The sequence below is a fragment of the Hylobates moloch genome, unplaced genomic scaffold, assembly GCF_009828535.3.
Source record: "Hylobates moloch isolate HMO894 unplaced genomic scaffold, HMol_V3 SCAFFOLD_11, whole genome shotgun sequence".
Lineage (NCBI taxonomy): Eukaryota > Metazoa > Chordata > Mammalia > Primates > Hylobatidae > Hylobates > Hylobates moloch.
Genome location: NW_026652286.1, coordinates 101,261,827 through 101,280,877, shown reverse-complemented (window position 1 = coordinate 101,280,877; position 19,051 = coordinate 101,261,827). Strand labels below are relative to the sequence as shown.

General features: G+C 45.5%; 1 protein-coding gene across 1 annotated transcript in view; it reads left to right on the top strand.

Annotated features, from left to right (window-relative positions):
* Window positions 1-19,051, top strand: part of ETS1 (ETS proto-oncogene 1, transcription factor) — a 128,957-nt gene that overhangs the window by 21,486 nt on the left and 88,420 nt on the right. Inside the window, exon 3 of the mRNA XM_032167870.1 lies at window positions 9,542-9,686. Coding sequence (XP_032023761.1) covers window positions 9,542-9,686 — 145 coding nt within the window. The remainder of the gene's footprint in view (window positions 1-9,541; window positions 9,687-19,051) is intronic.

Sequence of the window (19,051 nt, the reverse complement as noted above, 5' to 3'; positions counted from 1 at the left end):
AGCATCTTGAACTGCGGGGCTTCTCTAAGCTACTAGGTTCAATCATCACAAGCTAGAAAATTTCAGAGTCAGACCGCAATGTAAAGAGCATCTTCAATATCAGGAAATTCAGATCCTAAGAGGTTAAATGAATTACTGGAGTTTCCTCAGGTATTTTATTATAGCACTCCTGTCTTGGTCCATTAGTGCTGCTATAACAAAATACCTGAGACTGGGTAATTAAAAAAGAATAGAAATATATTGCTCACAGTTCTGGATGCTGGAATGTTCAAGATCAAGGCATTGGCAGGCTCTGTGTCTGATGAGAGTCCCGTCTCAGCTTCCAAGATGGACCCTTCCTGCTGCATTCTCTAGAGGGGATGAACGCTGTGTCCTCAGTGGTGGAAGGGAGGGAAGTGGCCAAACCCACCCCTTCAAGTCCTTTTCAAGGGCCCTAGTCCCATCCTTGAGGGCTTTGCCCTGACAACTTACTCACCTCATAATGCCTCCGCCTGTTAATATTATCACATTGGTGTTTTACATTTCAGCTTATAAATTTGGGGGGACACATCCATAATAACTACCTACAAACACGTTTATTTTATGTATTTATTTATTTGATATTTGGTGATATGTAAGAACTTATAATGTATTTTCATTCATGTATTTATATGCCTTGTTTATGAAAAATTAGTTTTTCCTGATTCTGGAAAAAACAAAACAAAACAAAAAACCCAAACTCCATTGTGTAGATTGCTGAGCAAATTGAAATTACTGGATAGCCTTCTGGTCATGGCAAGTTCTACCAACCGTGTCCATAACAAGGTTTTGAGTCAGCCTCAGCCTCCATCTCCATACCACAAGATGCCTAAAGCTGTCACCCATGGTACCACTGGGCGTCTGAAGGCTTCATGCTAAGCCAGGGGCGACTCGAAACCTGCAGATCTAGAAGCTGACAAATAAAACGTCTCTCACCTAAGACCTCTCAGCAAGAGAGTGTCAACTGCAGGTCCGCAGGACTGTGGTCTCAAGTTCCACCCCCTCCCTGTCCTTCAGCCTGTTTCAGCGAGTGTTGGCTGTGAGTGGAGGCTGTCCTGGTCTCAGGCTGGTATGAGTTATAGTGTTGGTGTTGGCTGCACTACCTCCGACTTTGTGTGCTTCCCCAGGGGGTCCCTAGGGAAGCTAAGCACAGCTTTGCATTAAGAGCATAATTAGACGTCCCCTTCTCTACAACCCTCTGTGCTTCAGAATTTTTTCTGCAGAAACCTGCAGCGTGTCAGGCCTGCACTTTCACCAAGGCCCAAGCCCATTACTCTTATTGTTTTAAAAAGAATTTCCTGGCCGTGAGTCTAAAATTAAATTGCCCTTTGAGAGTTTCCTATTTTGTCTGTTCCTGCTTCTCCTGGTGGCTGCACCCCCTCACCACCCTCAGGCTTGATCAGCAAACTCCGGAGAGCTGGGGAGTGGTTCTGTTTGCCTCCTTCCCTTTTACCTCTCAAGGGAGCAGAACAAACGTACCCTCTGAACAGATGTGCCCCAGAAACCACGCCCTTGCCCATGTGCTTCTGAGGCCAAATACCCTCTGACTAAAACTATTCCTCACCATTGCCAAACAGCCTATCTGTAAGGTGGTTGGCAGGGTACGGAGGTGCTAAAGCGTCTTCTGAGGATGAGGAAGTCAGACTTTATCAGAAGTGCATGGAGTCGCACAAGGGCGACTGCATGCAACCAGGAGGAAGGGTTTAAGCAGAGAAATGGCCTGGGTATTGCACACACTTTAATTGAGCACCTGCCAGGTGAGAGCCCCTATAACTGTTCAGCAGCAAGACTCTTCCTGAGCTTCACTGTTCTCCACTGAAATGTGGGGCAGATGGTGACAAAACTGTTGGAGCAGGGCTTCGGGAGAGAATGAAGACAAACAATGTAAGACCTTTCTTGCATTTCAAGGGTACATTGTATGTCACAGACCCACATTATGACTCTGATAACTTTTGGCTCTGCAGGCTCGCCCACTGTGGTGTGGCTGTTTATCCAATGAAGGTTGTCAGTCATAAGGTCAGGAGAAAGAATGTGGATGGATCAGCAAAAATGACACAGAGCTGGCAAGGAACTTGGAGATCATGGAGGCCGAACTCTTCAGGAAGCAAAGGTTCAGAGATATTAAGGAACCGCCCAGAGGTTACACAGCTCCTTAGATGTAGAGCGGGACTTGAACCCAGGCTGCTTGATTTCTAGTCTTGTGTCTTTCTGCTAAAGTGCATGAGCATCTATGACATTCCCAGAAAAATAATACAAAGTTATCTCCATGGTGGCAAATCATAGTGCCCATCCACTCAGTGTTGACTCAGCCTTGCTTCTGGGTTTAAAACATTTTTAGAAAGCACTAGCATCTAGAACTATCTATAGTGTCTTACATGTTTATGGCCCTGTACTAAGGCTAAATCCTAGGATTCTGAAGTCAAGCAAGGAAAAGACAGATTTGCTCCTATGGAGTTTAGGCTCCAAGTAACACATACAGAAGGTGAGCAACTAGGAAGTTACTCATCGCATGTGGACATTGAAGACTGTTCTGCTAAAGAAAGAAGCTGACCGAAAGAATAGATCACCCACTCCACAGACACAGGATCCTCATGTTCACGATTTGCTGTTGTAAAAATATATTCTCCTATTCTTTTTGTTTGTTTGTTTGTTTGTTTTTCAATTTTTGGGGACTTTGGGGCGTGGAGACAGGGAAAGCTATGAGCAAAAGGAATGGCTTTAAGATGTGGCTGGCTGGAGGGGACAGGTGAATAGGCAGTTCCAGGTAGATGACCATGGGCACTGGAGGAGGGAATGGGCTAGCAAGATCCAAGTTCCTGACCTTTGAAGCACTGGGAAGTGGTGCTAGGGAAGGGTCACAAACCAATGAGTGCTTCCTTGCAGGAATGATGGTGGTGGTCAGCCCAGGTGGTAGCTATAGGGCTGGCTCACCTCAGAGCAGAGCAGGACCAAGGTGTGTCTATTGTCCAACTAGTTTCCGGGCTTCCGGGGCTTCATTTCATTCCCAGGATTAGATGGGTGGAGCATTCAGGCTGTGGGCTCATGTCCTCTGGTAGCCTCTTTCTAAGAGGACAGGGAGAGCCATGCTGTTTCCTCCACGGCTCACCACTGCCTGTGATGAGCAGAGAAGAGGTGTGTGTTTTCCCAAGATGCCCAGGGGAACCCCTTCCTCCATGGCTGCCTGGGGACCACTCTTTTATTTTCTTTTTTCTTATCTGAGATGGAGTCTCGCACTGTCACCCAGGCTGGAGTGCAATGGCATGATCTCGGCTCACTGCAACCTCTGCCTCCCGGGTTCAAATGATTCTCCTGCCTCAGCCTCCAGAGTAACTGGGATTATAGGCGCCCACCACCACGCCTGGCTAATTTTTGTATTTTTAGTAGAGACGGGGTTTCACCTTGTTGGCCAGGCTGGTCTTGAACTCCTGACCTTGTGATCTGCCCGCCTTGGCCTCCCGGCCTCCCAAAGTGCCAGGATTATAGACGTGAGCCACTGCATCTGGCCAAGACCACCCTTTTCTTAGTGGCCTCTTGTTCACCACACCTGGTGCTTAAAGCTCTGCTCTTGGCTTCCATGATCCTGTACACTGTTTGTTTTTCCTCCTATGTCTTCAACCAGTACTTCCTTGTGCTTTTTCCCCCTCGTTTCTCCTCTTAAGTGTCAGCAGCTTTACAGATCCACTTTCGATTCTTTCCCTTATTGTCCTGACTGCCATTTTCCTTGAGTTGTGCTCTAACTCCATCCTTTTTGCTGCTAGGTCTAGTTTGACTCTTTCTTGCCTTCTCCCATCATGCATTCACCTTAGGGACCCTCCACCAAGTTGCCCTCACTCCATCTGAACTCAACCAAAGGCAACATTGTCTTCCACTCTCCTTATTTGTGTCCCGTAGAGTCACCATTTTCACTACATAAACATAAGCAATCTAAGTGGCATCCTGGATTTCCCTCTCTTCAGCTCCTATGACCAGTCATAAAATCATGTCGATTTTTCCTTTAACACACATCCAATATTTCTTATTTCCTCTTCCCCTCGACACCCATGGCCCAACTCTTTCTTCAGAACTGGACTGCAGTGAGGTGAGTGAGGCACCCACATGGGGTGCCCCCAAACTCAATAATCAAGTTGAATAATATCTTAATGTAATGTATTTGAAAAATCAGAATTAATGCAAACATTATTAAGAAAAAAATCAAAATTTTAAATAAAGTCAGGATCAATATTACTGATTTTTCCCAATGTGGCTCGGCAAGGCTCTGCTCCTGACCTGTGTCAGCCTCCTTGCCTTCTTGCCCTGCCCTGTCTGTCCCACACAGCACCATCAAATGAGTCTTTCTTGAAGGCATTGCTTCACCATGTCCCAGGCCTCTAGCACGGCCTCTAGTGGCTCTCTCCTGAGGCCAGATTCCCGCTTGGCCTGCATGGCTCTCTACACTGTGGTCTTACCCTGCCCTCCGGCTTGAAGTTTTACTATTTACCCTCCACTCCGACCATCCTCACTGCCCAAGGGCATACCTTTTCCTCATGCTTGTCACCTCCAAACAACACCGTCTTTCTCTCTCTATAACACCTCCCTGCATCTTTCTTATTCCTCCTTACATAGCTGTATATGTTCTTTTTTACCTTTGGATAGATTATCTTCCTCTTCTTTTGCTCACGTGGCCCTTCATCGAATGTTTCAGGGCCAATCTTACTCAATCTTACAGTTATTACCTTAGTCTGCTTCCTCCAGGAAGCCTTCCCTGCTGCTATTCCCCTCCCCCTACACGTTGGTACTTAATTCTGTCACATCCCTCGCTGTAATTTCCTGTTTACTTGTCTGTACGCTCCTAAGGCCATGGTTTATTTGTTGCTTATATTGTATTCTTAGCATCTAACATAATACTTGTCATAGACTAGGTGCACCAAATACATTAGTCCATGAGTGCACATTGCCATAATTCATTAAGTACCTATTATGGAACAGTAACCACCATTCTTGAGAAATTTGTACTTAAGCCATGCAAGCTGCATGTTGTGCATGTAGCAGAAAAGACAATCTGAAATCAAACAGACTTGGGTTAGAATTCTGTCTCCATTATTTTATTAGCTGCATTCTGAAATCAAATAGACTTGGGTTAGAATTCTGTCTCCATTATTTTATTAGCTGCATGGCCTTGGGAAATTTACTTGACCTCTTAAAACCTCAGTTTGCTCTTCTGTAAAATGAAGATGAAAATACTAATCTTGCAAGATTGTTGTGACGATTAAAAGTGACCATCTCGGCCGGGCGCAGTGGCTCATGCCTGTAATCCCAGCATTTTGGGAGGCCGAGGCAGGCTGATTACCTGAGGTCAGGAATCCGAGACCAGCCTGGCCAACAGGATAAAACCCCGACTCTACTAAAAATACAAAAATTAGCTGGGCATGGTGGCACATGCCTGTAATCCCAGTTCTCGGGAGGCTGAGGTAGGATAATCACTTGATCCCAGGAGGCGGAGGTTGCAGTGAGCCGAGATTGCGCCACTGCACTTCAACCTGGGCAACAGAGTGAGACTCTATCTCAAAAGAAGAAGAAGAAGAAAAAAAAAGGAGACCATCTCTGATGCGGAGTTCCAGGGGGCACTGAACAGATGTGTGATATATTTGTTAGGTCCTTTCGGCAATCACCTGTGGGATGGGTGAGTGAGAACCTGTCAGATGGTTTTCTTAAACATGTGGTGGAGATGGGGAGTGTTGCTTGCATCTTGTCGACTCATCTCCAGTTGCAGCCAAGAAAGGAAGATGCCAATGAAGAGGCCGGATAAGCAGGGACCTGTTTGGTGTGGTGGCCTTTTCAAGCAATGAGGTGGGGGCTGGGCTGCCCAGATTTCTGACCTGTTAATAACCTGCTTTTTTCCTCCTCAACTGAGGCAGTTTCATAATGAATTGGAACTGGTGATGTGGTTCTCTTGAGTAAAAATATCATTTTCATACTCTATGAAATAGTTATTAAGTCAGTTCATGAAATGTCTAATGAACAGGCAGGTGTCTAGATAACAAAACCATGAAAGGCTTCTCAGGAGCATCCCCTGGTGAAGATTCTCGTGGTTAATGGTAGGTTTTGTACATTATTGCCTTCTCATTCTTAAAAATAGGATCCGGTGGCTCCACGGAGGACAGTTACAGAGGAACTATGCCTTAAATATATACAGAGGGTTTCATTTATAAAATAAAAAACGTGTTGACCATGAGCCCAGCTGTGGGCAGAAGAGACTCCAGGAAAAAAACCAACCGTGTAAAATCAAGCTGATTCTGTGCATGGTTGTTACTCAAAGGCTGTGAGTTGACCTACAATATGGCTACCCTGTGATCACCCAGGTGTGGACCCACATTATTTTGTGCTGTACCTACTTACTGATTATCTACCTTCTCTCTGTCCTCTGCACATTTTCTCCAGATCACTTTTCTTCAACCCCTCTTTGCCAATGACACCTTGCCTTCAAGTGGCTTTTCTTTAGCAGAGAAAACCCAAACTTTTAAATCGAATTCAGGTTCTTAGGTTCCCACCACCCTAGCAGGGCCTGGAACAAACTATCTGTCTACCTACTTACAAGAACCAACTCATACTACCTACTACCACTTTACAAGGATCTTTTGTTTTTGGCAAACCATGCATGCTGTTCTAAAAGAAGACAGATGTGGGCAGCTTAGAGGTCTTCTTCACAGCATTTAGAATGAAAATTTTCTCGCTCAAGACCCTATTCCTACAACTCTGATACTTGACATTAAATTTGGAAAAAGGCTGTAAAGGAATATGAAAAAGATGAGGATAGATATTGAGAGCACAAGGCTTGATTTATAATACTAGGAAGTGTGTTTTGAATTGATTCAGTTTCAAAGTTTTGCTGAAGACCTGCTTATTGTTGGGAATCCAAAAGAAGTATTTAACGTAGCTGCTTCAGGAGAGTATAGCATTAAATAACATTCCAGCAAAATGGTTTGAAGCCAAAATTAAGGAAACATTTTCTTTTCTTTTCTCTCTCTTTTTTTTGAGATGGGTCTTGCTCTGTCACCCAGGCTGGAGTGCAGTGGCATGGTCTTGATCTCGGCTCACTGCAAACTCCACCTCCCAGGTTCAAGCGATTCTCCTGCCTCAGTCTCCCTAGTAGCTGGGATTACAGGTGCCCACCACCATGCCTGGCTAATTTTTGTATTTTTAGTAGAGACAGGGTTTCACCATGTTGTCCAGGCTGGTCTCGAACTCCTGACCTCAGGTGATATGCCCTCCTCGGCCTCCCGAAGTGCTGGGATGACAGGCGTGAGCCACCGTGCCCGGCCAGGAAACATTTTCTGACTGATGCTCAGTAGTGTATTCTTGCTGATGGTTCCCCTGTCTCTTGGCCCCACACACATATAGGTGGCAAATCTGCCATTGCACATTCTCACAGTGCTCATCAAGGCCCCTGGCAACAGCAGGCTAAGGATGTTAGCCTTCAATGCAACACAACTGGCAACATTTCCACTGAGTCCCACTTACATCCTCAGTACCTTTAACACAGTTGGAAGATAAACAGCCCCAAAGTAAACTTCATCCAGCTCTAGTTTGAATGATTTTATGACTATTATAGAACACCAGGTCCGATATCATGTGCATGGAACCTTCTTCTGCATTTTGGGTTCAGTGTCATTTTTCTCTGTGTCAATATATTCTCTTCTGTTATTTTTACTGAACTTAAGTGAATGGGCCATTGCAAATTGGGAAAGAGAGCAGATAGTGGGCAACTGAATCTAACATAGTAGTACTGAATTCTTGTATGCTCAGAAGAAGAGAAGACGTAAGTTCTCCAGTTGGAGAATCTTTCTGGGAGCTGCAAGCTAGTCTTCAGGGGTGAGAATACCATCTTATGAGCTACATTTATTGAGACCTTAAGGTCTCTTAATGTCAATAGATTTAACCATATTAAATTCTAGCAAAGTTTTTTTTTTTTTTTTTTGAGATGGAGTCGCGCTCTGTCGCCCAGGCTAGAGTGCAGTGGCACAATCTCGGCTCACTGCAAGCTCCGCCTCCCGGGTTCACGCCATTCTCCTGCCTCAGCCTCTCCAAGTAGCTGGGACTACAGGCGCCCGCCACCACGCCCGGCTAATTTTTTGTATTTTTAGTAGAGACGGGGTTTCACCGTGGTCTCGATCTCCTGACCTCGTGATCCGCCCGCCTCGGCCTCCCAAAGTGCCGGGATTACAAGCGTGAGCCACTGCGCCCGGCCAGTTTGGTTTCTTTAGTTGGGGTTTTTATGAAGGTGCAGGGGCCCAAGAGAGTAATAATAAAAAAGAAAAAAAGAAAGTTGAGGATGGGCCAGTGTAGATTAGAATCCTAGTCTCAGGAAATCTTCTTTCTGTGAATTTGCTGCTTTTCCTTTTGTGTCTTAGTTTTTAACCTATGTGGCCATTTCCAGGAATGTTAAAGATCTCTTAAATTAAAATAATGCCTAACTTATATTGAAGACCAGGCCTCACATACTTATCACGTGCATTTCATACAATATATAATTTTATTAAATGCAATTTTATATTTTAATTTGCTTTATATACAATTTTCTCATACATTATTTCATTCAATCATCCTACTTCATGAGGTAAGTATTATTACTTCCATTTTATTTTTAGAGGTAGGGTCTTGCTATGTTGCCCTGACTGAGCCTCAAACTCTTGGGCTCAGGTGATCCTCTTGCCTTAGCCTCCCGAGTAGCTAGAACTATATGTACATGTTTCCAGTTTCTATTATTTTCATTTTACAATTGCATGAACTAAGGTTTGAGTTAAGGAACAGGCCCAGGCTCCATGTTGGTAAGTGGTAGAGCTGGGATTTGAATTATGTATACCTGGCTTCAAAGGCTAGCATTTTAAACCCAGCAAAACGTGACCTTCCACATAGCACATTTGTCTTCCTTAGAGAGTACTATGTAGATTGGGATTGTATATTTTATGGAGTTCATAAAACTACTAAGAGTGTGGCACAAGTCTTTGAAAATTGGGGGAAACAGACAATTTCTGCCTAGCAACCAATGTCTTTAAAACCTATACACACTGATTAACCAAAAAATGAGGTGAATTTTATTACATAGGTCCATTTTTTTTTTCCTTTGGCATGTATCATTTACTTCTTGTATGGTAATGGAGTGAGCCTTGTAAGAATATCCTTTCATGACGTTTTTACAGAGTAAGGTACCATTAAAAATAAGCCAGGATTGTATAAATTCAAGATGGTCAGCATTCGGCCCTGCTGTGAACCATGGGTTCTTATTTGAAGGCCAGAAAAGGTAGTCCTTAAACATTTGAAGAAATGGAGGAAGATAAATGCATATATAGTCTGACTCAGAAATTCTTCTTGTTCCCTGCGTCTTTATGTATGGGGATAAAGGAAGAAAACAATAGTTGGTTCTGTTCTGTCATCATCTATAGATGATTCCTACTTACATGTGATTGGATGATTTGAAGTCATAGTTCCTTTAGGGCTAAACAGAGATTTTCCTCCTAATATATTTCTTCTGTTTTTTCTTGCACAGAGGCAAGGACCTAGCAACACTTATGAAGATCCTCGAATGACCTGTGGTTTCCAGTCCAATTATCACCAGCAAAGACCTTGCTACCCGTTTTGGGATGAGATGGCAACTCAGGAAGTTCCTACTGGGCTTGAACACTGTGTCTCAGGTAAGAACAGAAACAAAAGCTGGGAATGAGGATAGAGTTGAAGGACAATGGAAATGTGATGAGGGCTGCGCTCTTTCAAATAACAGCTGCCGTGGCTTACGCGGGTACGGATGCTATTGTTCTTGAATGGAAAGTCCCGGGCCTTCTCCATAAATGTTGGGTTACTTTATTCCCCGACAGGAAGTCTAAACTCTAGGAATGGGCCCAAGAAAGGTTGCTTTAGGTCTCCAGCCTGCAAATCGTTTTGCCTATCCTGCATTTCCTGACACCCGTTTTGGCTGCTGTCAGAGAGCCTAGAAGTTTTGCAGTCACAGAGTCTGAGCTGGATAAACAGAGGTGTGTGAATTGCTTGGCCTTCTTAGAGAATACGCTTTCTCTCGATGGTCATCTGTTTCCATTGTTCCCGGCCTCTCTGTCCATGCCCACCTGGATCCCGCTTCTTTTTCCTCTGTCTCTCTCTCCTTTCTCTCCTTCCACTTGCTGGTGGCAGTGCTGCCCTCTGGTGAGTGGGAGTCTCCTCCAGAGAACTCTCAAATCAATGGATCTACATTCCCAGGGACCTCAGGAATCTGAAGTCCTCATCTCCACGCTGTTTTCAGGAGACACTCTGTTTCTCACAAATTCCATTAGTTCTTGGTTTACCAGCTAGTGTTTTTTGTTTTGTTTTGTTTTTAAACAAAAAATGTTAAATTTGAATTTGGGAATTTTGAAATGATCTCTTCAGATATTAAGTTCACTTTTACATGAGACCTTGTTATGATAACATATTTGAATACCAAATAGCCAGTCAAAATCTGTGTTTTCTCTCAGGATGAATTCTTAGCATAAAAATGTCATTACTCTTACATGTTGGGAAAATGTAATTCTGGGGAATGACCTGGGCAGGGCATGGCAGGGGGAGTCACTAACTTGAAGGCTACTTTTTGGTTCAGTGTTGTTTTACCCCACAACATTCTTTGGTCAATTACTTAAATAACAGTGGAGAAGTAAAATAAATGTTTGCTTTGTTGTCCATGCTTTATTGCTCATCGGGAATAAACAGACACAGGGCAAGATGCTGTGGCACTCCATGGGCTGTGTGTATGGTGGATGAGGAGGCATGGGGAGTAGCTTTCCATTTGCCTGGTTTCTCTCTAGGGCAGAATGAAATCGATTCCTGTGTCCCATGTTCCCTTGACTCAATAGCCATTGATCTTTGAGGTATTCTTTGGCACTGCCCTGGATTGTAGACATAATAATATTTATGCTGTCACTTTCTGCTTGGTATCTCAGTTCCTCTAACCATAAATACAAATGTCTCAGCTACCTATCCATTTCACAAGGGAGCCAGGAGGATTTTGTACCTGCTGACAGGTCAGACTTAAGGACTAAAAATTTGAGGACATGAGAAAAGTGATCCTTTAAAATTCTAAACAAAATAGGTTTTGTTTGTATAAGCAAAAGGTCAAAATGGCTGTGTTTATATTTGTATAATTCTTGAATCCTATTAATGCCACAAGGCTTAAGTCTTATATCTCCCAATGCAACAAGATTAAAGCTGCCTTGCTTTAACACTTTCAGCTCTTGATGGTCTCTGCTTGCTACAAGTTACATCTTATTAACAGCTGAGGCCTTCTCCATTTGCCCATAGCCTGAAGATCAGAATGTCTCTTCCTCAGAGCAAAGAGACATGGCCTTCCTTTTCCTTAAACTGAAGTACATAAACTCCCAAGTGGAGATGATTTTTCATGCTACTCTTTGTCAAGTTTCTCAAAAGTAAAGACGTTTTTATTTCATGGCCTGTGAGACAGTGTCTGGGAAGCATATGAAGAACAGCTTTAAAATGCAAGGACATATAGCAGGGTAATATCATCTTCTTCTCATAGGTTGTACTTGCAAGAAGGAAGCTGGGGTCACCCCGGCTTTTGGTAGGTTAAGAAGATTGGGGCATATAATAACCATTCCTAGAATGACCTGGGTTGCCATCAGCTGCAGCTCAGAGATGGTACACAGCTTCCATCAGGGTGTGGCCCCTACCAGTTGGGGGCAATCTCTTCACAAATGTGATGGTTGTAGTTCCCACTGCCCTAGACTCCCTCTGATGGAAATGTTTGGCAAGAACCCTGAGCCTTTCTAGCCCCTCCTTTAACTTTTGAGCTTCCCAGACGAAGGAGTTGGAGGGATTATTTCTGGGCTGTGGTCCAGCTCTCCTCAGCGATGGGTGTTGTTTGAACAGGGATTGTGGGGTTATAGGGAAGGGAGATGAAGACATAGACCAACCAGTGATTTCTCCAGCTGTGGTACATTTCCTTGGAGATGTGTTGAATATAAAGAAAGAGAAAAAATACTCGACATTTTTTTCATCTTCTTTTATCCTATTTATAACTTCAGTTTCCTTCCCGTCCTCCGTCTCATGGCTACTGCCCACCACTGCTCCCCCCTCACGTTCTTGCTCTCAGAAGGGATGAATGAACTTCTTTTCCAAGGACTACACATCTGTCAGTGCAGAGAATACTGACAGGAGGGGCCATCAAGGAATGAGCAAGCCTTTTCAGAATGTTGATCCTATTCATGAAGGGGCAGAGGCTGAGGAGGAGGAGGAGGGGAGGAGGAGGATGAGGAGGGTGGTGGGAGGGTGGAGGGAAGGGGAAGAGAGAATCAAGCAGAGAGAAAGTATGAATGAGGGAAAGCCTTATCAGGTGAGTGGGAGAGAATACTAAGGCGCCAAGGCCTGTCGGGAATTGACTGGACAAAATAGATGATAAAGCGGGTGTGGTGGAAGAAAGAAGAGATGTGTGAAAATGGACAGAAAATAAAGGTGGATATTAGTAGCGTGGTAGGGAATAATGGGAAAGGAAGATGAAAGATGAATGGGAAAGCGAAAAAAAGTGGGGAGCCCAGAAAAAGACAAGGCAAGAACGGGAGGGGAAGATAACATGAAAGAGAAAAATAGATGAATCTGAGGACATTAGCTATACAGCTAAAAAGGGAAGCCACATTTGCATGCAATTGCCTGTGCAGCTGTACATTTCTTCACAACAATCTTGTAGTCATCATTTTCTTTCATTTCTACCTCCTCCTACCGTCCGCCTCTTCCCCCTCCTCCCTATCAGCCTGGAGCCATTAGCGAGAGCCAATGGGGCTGAGTGCTGGTGTTCTGCATGAATGAATGGGCCCTTTCTGTCTCAGCTTCTCGTCATCCTTCTGTTAGGGAACCTTGTGAATCAATGGAGCCTCTTACACAAGACACGGCTGAAATGTCTGTTACTGTTTATAGTCTGACTGGAGTGGAGCCACTGACCCTGCCTCCTCTCTGCTCCCTTCCTCTATTCTGTCCCTCAACCCCAGCCCTTTCTCTCCAACCACCATAACAAGAGTCATTTTTACGTTTCAGTTTCTTGCTCCTGTCTCTAAGAGCTCACTGACATGTTACCGTCATTAACTGTCATGACTGGTTCCCACCCACAGTCCTGTTGGATACACAGGGTAATGGTAGTGAGCCTCAGAGTTGTGACCAGACCTAGCTGAAGTCAGACGCTGACTGTTTTCCAAAACCGACATCAGAGACCCAACTGAGCACACAGGACACAAGACCTCAGTCCATCCCATCAATGCCAGCGGTCCATATTTGATTTCAACTTCACAGTTACGATGCTCATGAATGGTCATAGTGTGTATCAGAAAATATGATGCTTACTTAGCACTCTTCCAAAGTGTTATAGTATCAAATTATTTTTCATTTCAAGGATGGATTTGTCTGAAATCAGCCAAACTTACGGATGTGATGTTGTGAGCAAAGTACACTTTTGCAAAATACTTGCTTAGAGCTGGGAAGCAGCCTGGAGCTAGAGAACATAGGAAACACAACTTACCTTCATGAGAAGGAACCTATAGTCTTATTACCATGGTCTTTGATTTGAGAAACAAGCAAATACTTTTTCTTGTAGAATGCAGTTTGCTATGTCTTTGGTCACTGAACACAGTAAAACCTTCACTGAACCACATTCACAGCCTGTCTGCCACTTCCCATTCTTCATGAGAAAGGACATTTATTTAGTGTAGTAGGAAAGAACCCAGACGCTGGACCCGGGTTGCTTGTGTTTGCATCAGCTCTTCCTAACTGTGTGACCTTAGACAACTTAATCTTGTAACCCAGGTTCCGGATCTATACCGATGATTCTCCAAGCGTGGTCCCCAGACCAGCAGCATCACTATCATCTGAGAACTTGTTAGAAATGCAAAATCTTGAGCTGTACCCCAGACTTATCGAAGCAGAAACTCCCAGGGTACATGAGAATCACTTTAGGGCTTGTTAAGACACTGGTTATAGAGTTCTATCCCCAGGGTTTCTGATTCAGTGAGTCCAGGCTAAGGCTCAAAAATCTGCATTTCTAACAAGTTCTCAGGTGCTGCTGATGCTGCTGGTCTACAGAGCACACTTTGAGAACCACTAAGTTAATATGCGCAAAGCATAAAACAGTGCCGTCACTTAGCAAGCCTGATGTGAATATTTGCTATTATGACTCATTGACCCAAAGTGCATTTTGGGAGTCCAAACTGGGTTTCATTGAGTCAGAGAGTGACCCACTGATGGGTTGAACACGTTTGGTGACCAGTGCCACGCCCAGGATACTGAGAAAATATATGGAAAAGGGGAAGCCTCAGTTCTCCTTTAAAACAACTTTTATGCAAGTGTGTGTGTGGGTGTACATTTACATGCTAGAGCAAATGCTTTCCATATGAAATATTACACTTATTTATGACATAAAGTTTGGCAGTATTAATGTGTGGCTTTGGATCTCACTAAAATCTCTAAAACAAATTTACTAACAAAATGGTGGAACTAAAGAATGTCTTTCCCAGATAAACTCTGGAAGTTCAAGTGGGAGATACGCTGAGAGTCCGAGTTCATAGTCCCTCCTGGGGCTTTCTCAGACGGCCTAGCGGCTGGGAGAGATCAAACCTGGGCCAGTGTTTGGAAAGGGTTATCCACAACCAGGTGGGACGGCTCAGCAGAAAGCACAGATGCCTCCAGTTTGGCTTTTAAGTGTCGAGAACGCTGAGGGAGTGCCAGAAAGACTTGTTAAAGGGAGACTCACCTTGCTCTGAAATGTTTATTCTTATGGCAGGTCTGGTGTTTCAGACTCTATCATCTGCTGCACCCCTCTCTTCTTTCCTCATTCAGGCTGTGCTTGTCTTTTCTAGAGGGTGTGTGTTAGGTTCTTTGTTCTTCAGAACAGTTCTGGGCCTGAGAGTGTGTGTGCTTTGGGGATGTTGTAACATTGGACGGTTACGATATTGGACTAAGGCTGTCCCTGAGAAGAGGCTGGATGCTTCTTCTCAGAGAAAACTTACAGGGAGTCCAGGCGAAGTGAATCAGAAACACAACTGGGCCACTCCGGCCTCATTATTTTATTTTATTCTTTCAATTTTCTAGCTCAGTGAGGAACTGTCTATGCTAATGCCCAACTATTTTCTAGCACAAGACTAGGGAAAGAAACTCCTGTCTTTAAAGAAAGTCCGAACATTAAGGGAGATGGGGAAACGTGGACCTTTTTGGATTCTGCCTGGATGGCTGTGCTGTTTGGGAGGAGCAAGCTGTAACCCTATCTCAGGTTCCAGCCTTTCACAGAAGCCAGGGGAGAGTACTGAGCGAAGTCTGATGCAGGAACAGCCTTGCCACATATCTCCATCCCATCTCTGAGAGGGCCAGGGAGAAAGGAAGGAAAGCAAGGCCAGCCTAGCCCAAGCAGTCCACTAGGGAGAGTCCGCATGCCGAATATCTCCCGCACACTCGCTCTGTCACTTTGCTCATCTGGTACTGAGATTCTGCGAATGCCTGACCCTATTCTCCGTAAGTGGAGGGCATGGCCCTGATCAGCTGTGGACTGAAGTTGCTCCTGCTTCCTACACGGCCTCTTTCTTGTTCCTCCCACCTCCTGCTGCCTTGGTAGCTTCTGAGCTGGTACTATTTCGTATTCAGATTACAAGGTCTTTTGGTATACATTTTGAGTATAATTGAAGAGTGTTAAGTCTAAGCAGAGGGTTTGGCCTGGTGTTGTGGGAAGAGCCAGCCGCTGCCTCAAGACCCCACCAGCACTGCCCGGTACAGGCCCTCGGCCTTGGCTAAGTCCCCTGAGCTTCCCAACCCTCACCGTTCACAGGTGAAATACACTCTTTCCAAAGAGTTCGTGTCCACTGCACGAGGATAGTATACTTAAAAGGTCACGGCCTATCGCAGGGGACCAATAAATAAACGCTGCTTTTCTTCTTTTTCCTTTCGCCATGGTGTGAGTGTGGATTTAGGCGAATCAAAGAAACCAGATGCCCACTCACATCTGAGTCCTGCCCACTCTTATCTTGCTCAAGGCTAATGTGCTAGCATCTGCCCACTGTGCCCTTCACTGTGCCTCATTTCACCAGCGAAAGGAGAGGCCGGCCTGGCGAGGGCCAGAAAGAGCTGCACACCCAGGTTAGAGACCAGAGACCCCATGCTCTCAGGAGTGACCCCAACAGCCCCGAGGAAGGAGGGCTTGGAAAGGCCTTTACAAATGTAAATCACCCCTCTAGGTCCCTGGGAAGGAAGGAAACCAAGACAAAGAAACCGAAGCCTCCAGGCTGGGTTTGTGGAGTGACTGGAAAGGCAAGCCCTCCGCGGGCCCTCGGACTCGCAGCTTCTCAAACCTCCTAGCAAGTAACAGCATTGCGCTGGGACTCCCAGGGGGCTGCGGAGGAAAAAAAACGTTCTCTCAACTTTTTCAAACCACAAATATTTAGTCCGAGTTGGGAAAAGGTCCCTGGGGCACCGAGTTCTTTTGCGATTCAAGCAGTTTGACCCCTCTCCTGGAACTCCTCGCACGGGGGTGGGACGGTGGACCCCGCTGGCTGGCGTCAGGCCCCGCTCGGCTCCGGCCGCGGCACTGGGTGAATGGACATCTTCGGGTGGGCCGATGAGGTGGGAGCCGGAGCCCAGCAGAGGGGCCAGGGGCGCGTGAGAGTGGAGGGTGGGGGCGGGCTGCGCAGCAGGGACAGCCCGTAGTGCTGTGTCTGGCCGCCTAGAGACACGGGCTCTCTCTCCAGATGTTCACTATGTTTATAGCTGCCGAGGCAGGAGACCCAGCTCCCTCATTAATAAGTTGCTTTCTTGCACTGCAGCCAGGGGTCTCAGCCCGGAGCCTGCAGCTGGAGGAGGCTGCCCGCTCCCTTCCCCCAGCCTCCCGGTCCCTAACCCCACCCCGCCTTCCTCCCCTGCAATCCTCCCAAAATACACGAGCACACAAAAAGAAAAACACCAGCAGATTTTTTATTTCAGAGAGTAAACACTTGGGCCATGGGGGTCTGGAGGTTATGGGAAAAGAGGAAACCATCAGGCTAATCAGGCAGCACACACTTCCCCTGCTGAAATAAAACAGAAATCATTGCTCCGCAGGGCGGGAGGGTTAACCCCGGCGCTGCCAGCAACGCGGGCGCAGGCGAAGCCGGCCCGGAGCTGGGGCCTCCCGGGACGAGCTTTCCACTCCCAGGAGAGGAGGGAGGAGAGGACGGGCGTGGGCTGCCTCGGCCCGAACCTCGCCCTTCGGCAGCGCCTGGGCTCCAAGCGGGGCTTAAGAAATAGACGGTTGGAACAGAAGAGATTCTGGGCTTAGATTTAGTTTTGCAAGAGGTTACAGGGAGTTCTAGATAGGTTGGGGAGATAGAGAGATAGGTAAGAGTGTGTGTCGTTACCGTTTAGCAAAGGATCAAGAGAGCTGGGTAGGGCTGGTTGGGGCACGGGTTTCAGCTCTGCCACCCACCAGCTGTGCAACCCTGGACGAATCACTGAACCCTCTGAGCCTCAGTTTCCTCGTTTGTAATATGATAGTGCCCACCTCACAGAATTACTGTGAAGGAAGAAATTTAAAAAAAAAAAAAAACGTATTGAATGTGGAAATGGCAAAGCACCAGGCATGGCATGGAGAAGGCTCTTAACTCTGATTTCATAGGTTACCTTTTCATGCATTACTGTAATTGCCCAGGGTTCCCCTCCCTCCTTTTCTTCCTTCGTCTCTCACTCCCCCACTTCTTTTTCTCTCTCTTCTTTTCCCTTCCCTTCCCTTCCCTTCCCTTTCTTTCCTTTCCTTTCCTTCCTCACTCTTTCTTTTTTTCTTTCTTTCTCTTTTTTTTTTCCCCCTATTGAATGCCTCCAATTTCCATCTTCACTGACTTGTTCCCTCACTGCTGCCTGAAGAGCATAACTAGCTCATGGGACAGAGGTCATCAGTCAAACATGAAACCTAATTGCACTCTGAGAAAAATCACCTTCCCACTGAAGCATGGGGCAACCTTGGCTGTCCCCAAAGCTGCCAGCGTGAGTGGCCCCTCAGCTTTCAGTCCAGACCCTGCCCCACATCTTGATCTAGTCAGTTGGCCACACCCTCCCCATCATCCCTATTTTTAAAAATAGGGATATGCTTCTCCCACTCCATTCCTGGACATCCTAGTTAGATTCCTCATGACCTTTGAAGAATTGTTTGCCTCTTTCAAACTTTCTTGCTATTTAAGAAAACAGGACTTTGGGATCTCTGTTAGGTGGGATTAAAAAACAAACAAACAAAAAAAAGCCACCAATTTTCAAAGTTGTGTCATCAGTCTTTTCCATACCTCCTGAGACTTGCTGAAGTAGTGCCTGAGAGGCAGAAATACCAGTGATTTAAGTAGCTACAGAGTTCCAGTTGCCTTTGCCATTTTTACTGGCTATCTTACATGCCTCACACATTTTTAAAAAATCAATCTTGACAACTTTCTGCCATGCCTTAGACCTGCTGTTTCTCATGGAGCAGGGGTTCTTGCCCAGGAGAGTTTCAGGAAAGTGTGATCCTGCTGAAATTTTGTGCAGAAATTTTTCTAAGGATCTGTAGCTTTCCTCTGATTCTCAGAGTTGTCTGAGACTCCCAAAGAGGTTAAAAACTACTGTTCCTTTTACCTTCCTGCGGCACTTAGCACATTGTACTTCTAGAGTACGCAATGCATATTTTGTTGAACTGGGATGAATTCTCTGGTATAAACTTCCTTCCTATAAATCCCTTCTCCCTGCTCTGGGCAGTCCCAAGAGAGTGTATTTAAATCTGGAAGTTGTTTCCATTCCATTGTCTCTGAGACAGAAGCATTGCAGCCTTGCCCAAAGTCTAGCCAGATCTCTCCTTTTTCTTTAACATATCTTTTTATTTCATGCTCCTCAGGATGATCTCTGCAAACACCCCAGGAAAACTGTGGACCTGGGACCTCCCTAAAGTGAGCTGGAGGTAGGGATGGGGAGCTTCAGTCTGTGTCAAAGCACCACAGGAAAGTCACGCTGTGATCTGCATCTCACGGACTTCCTAGTGCACAGTAGATTTTCCCCAGCATCC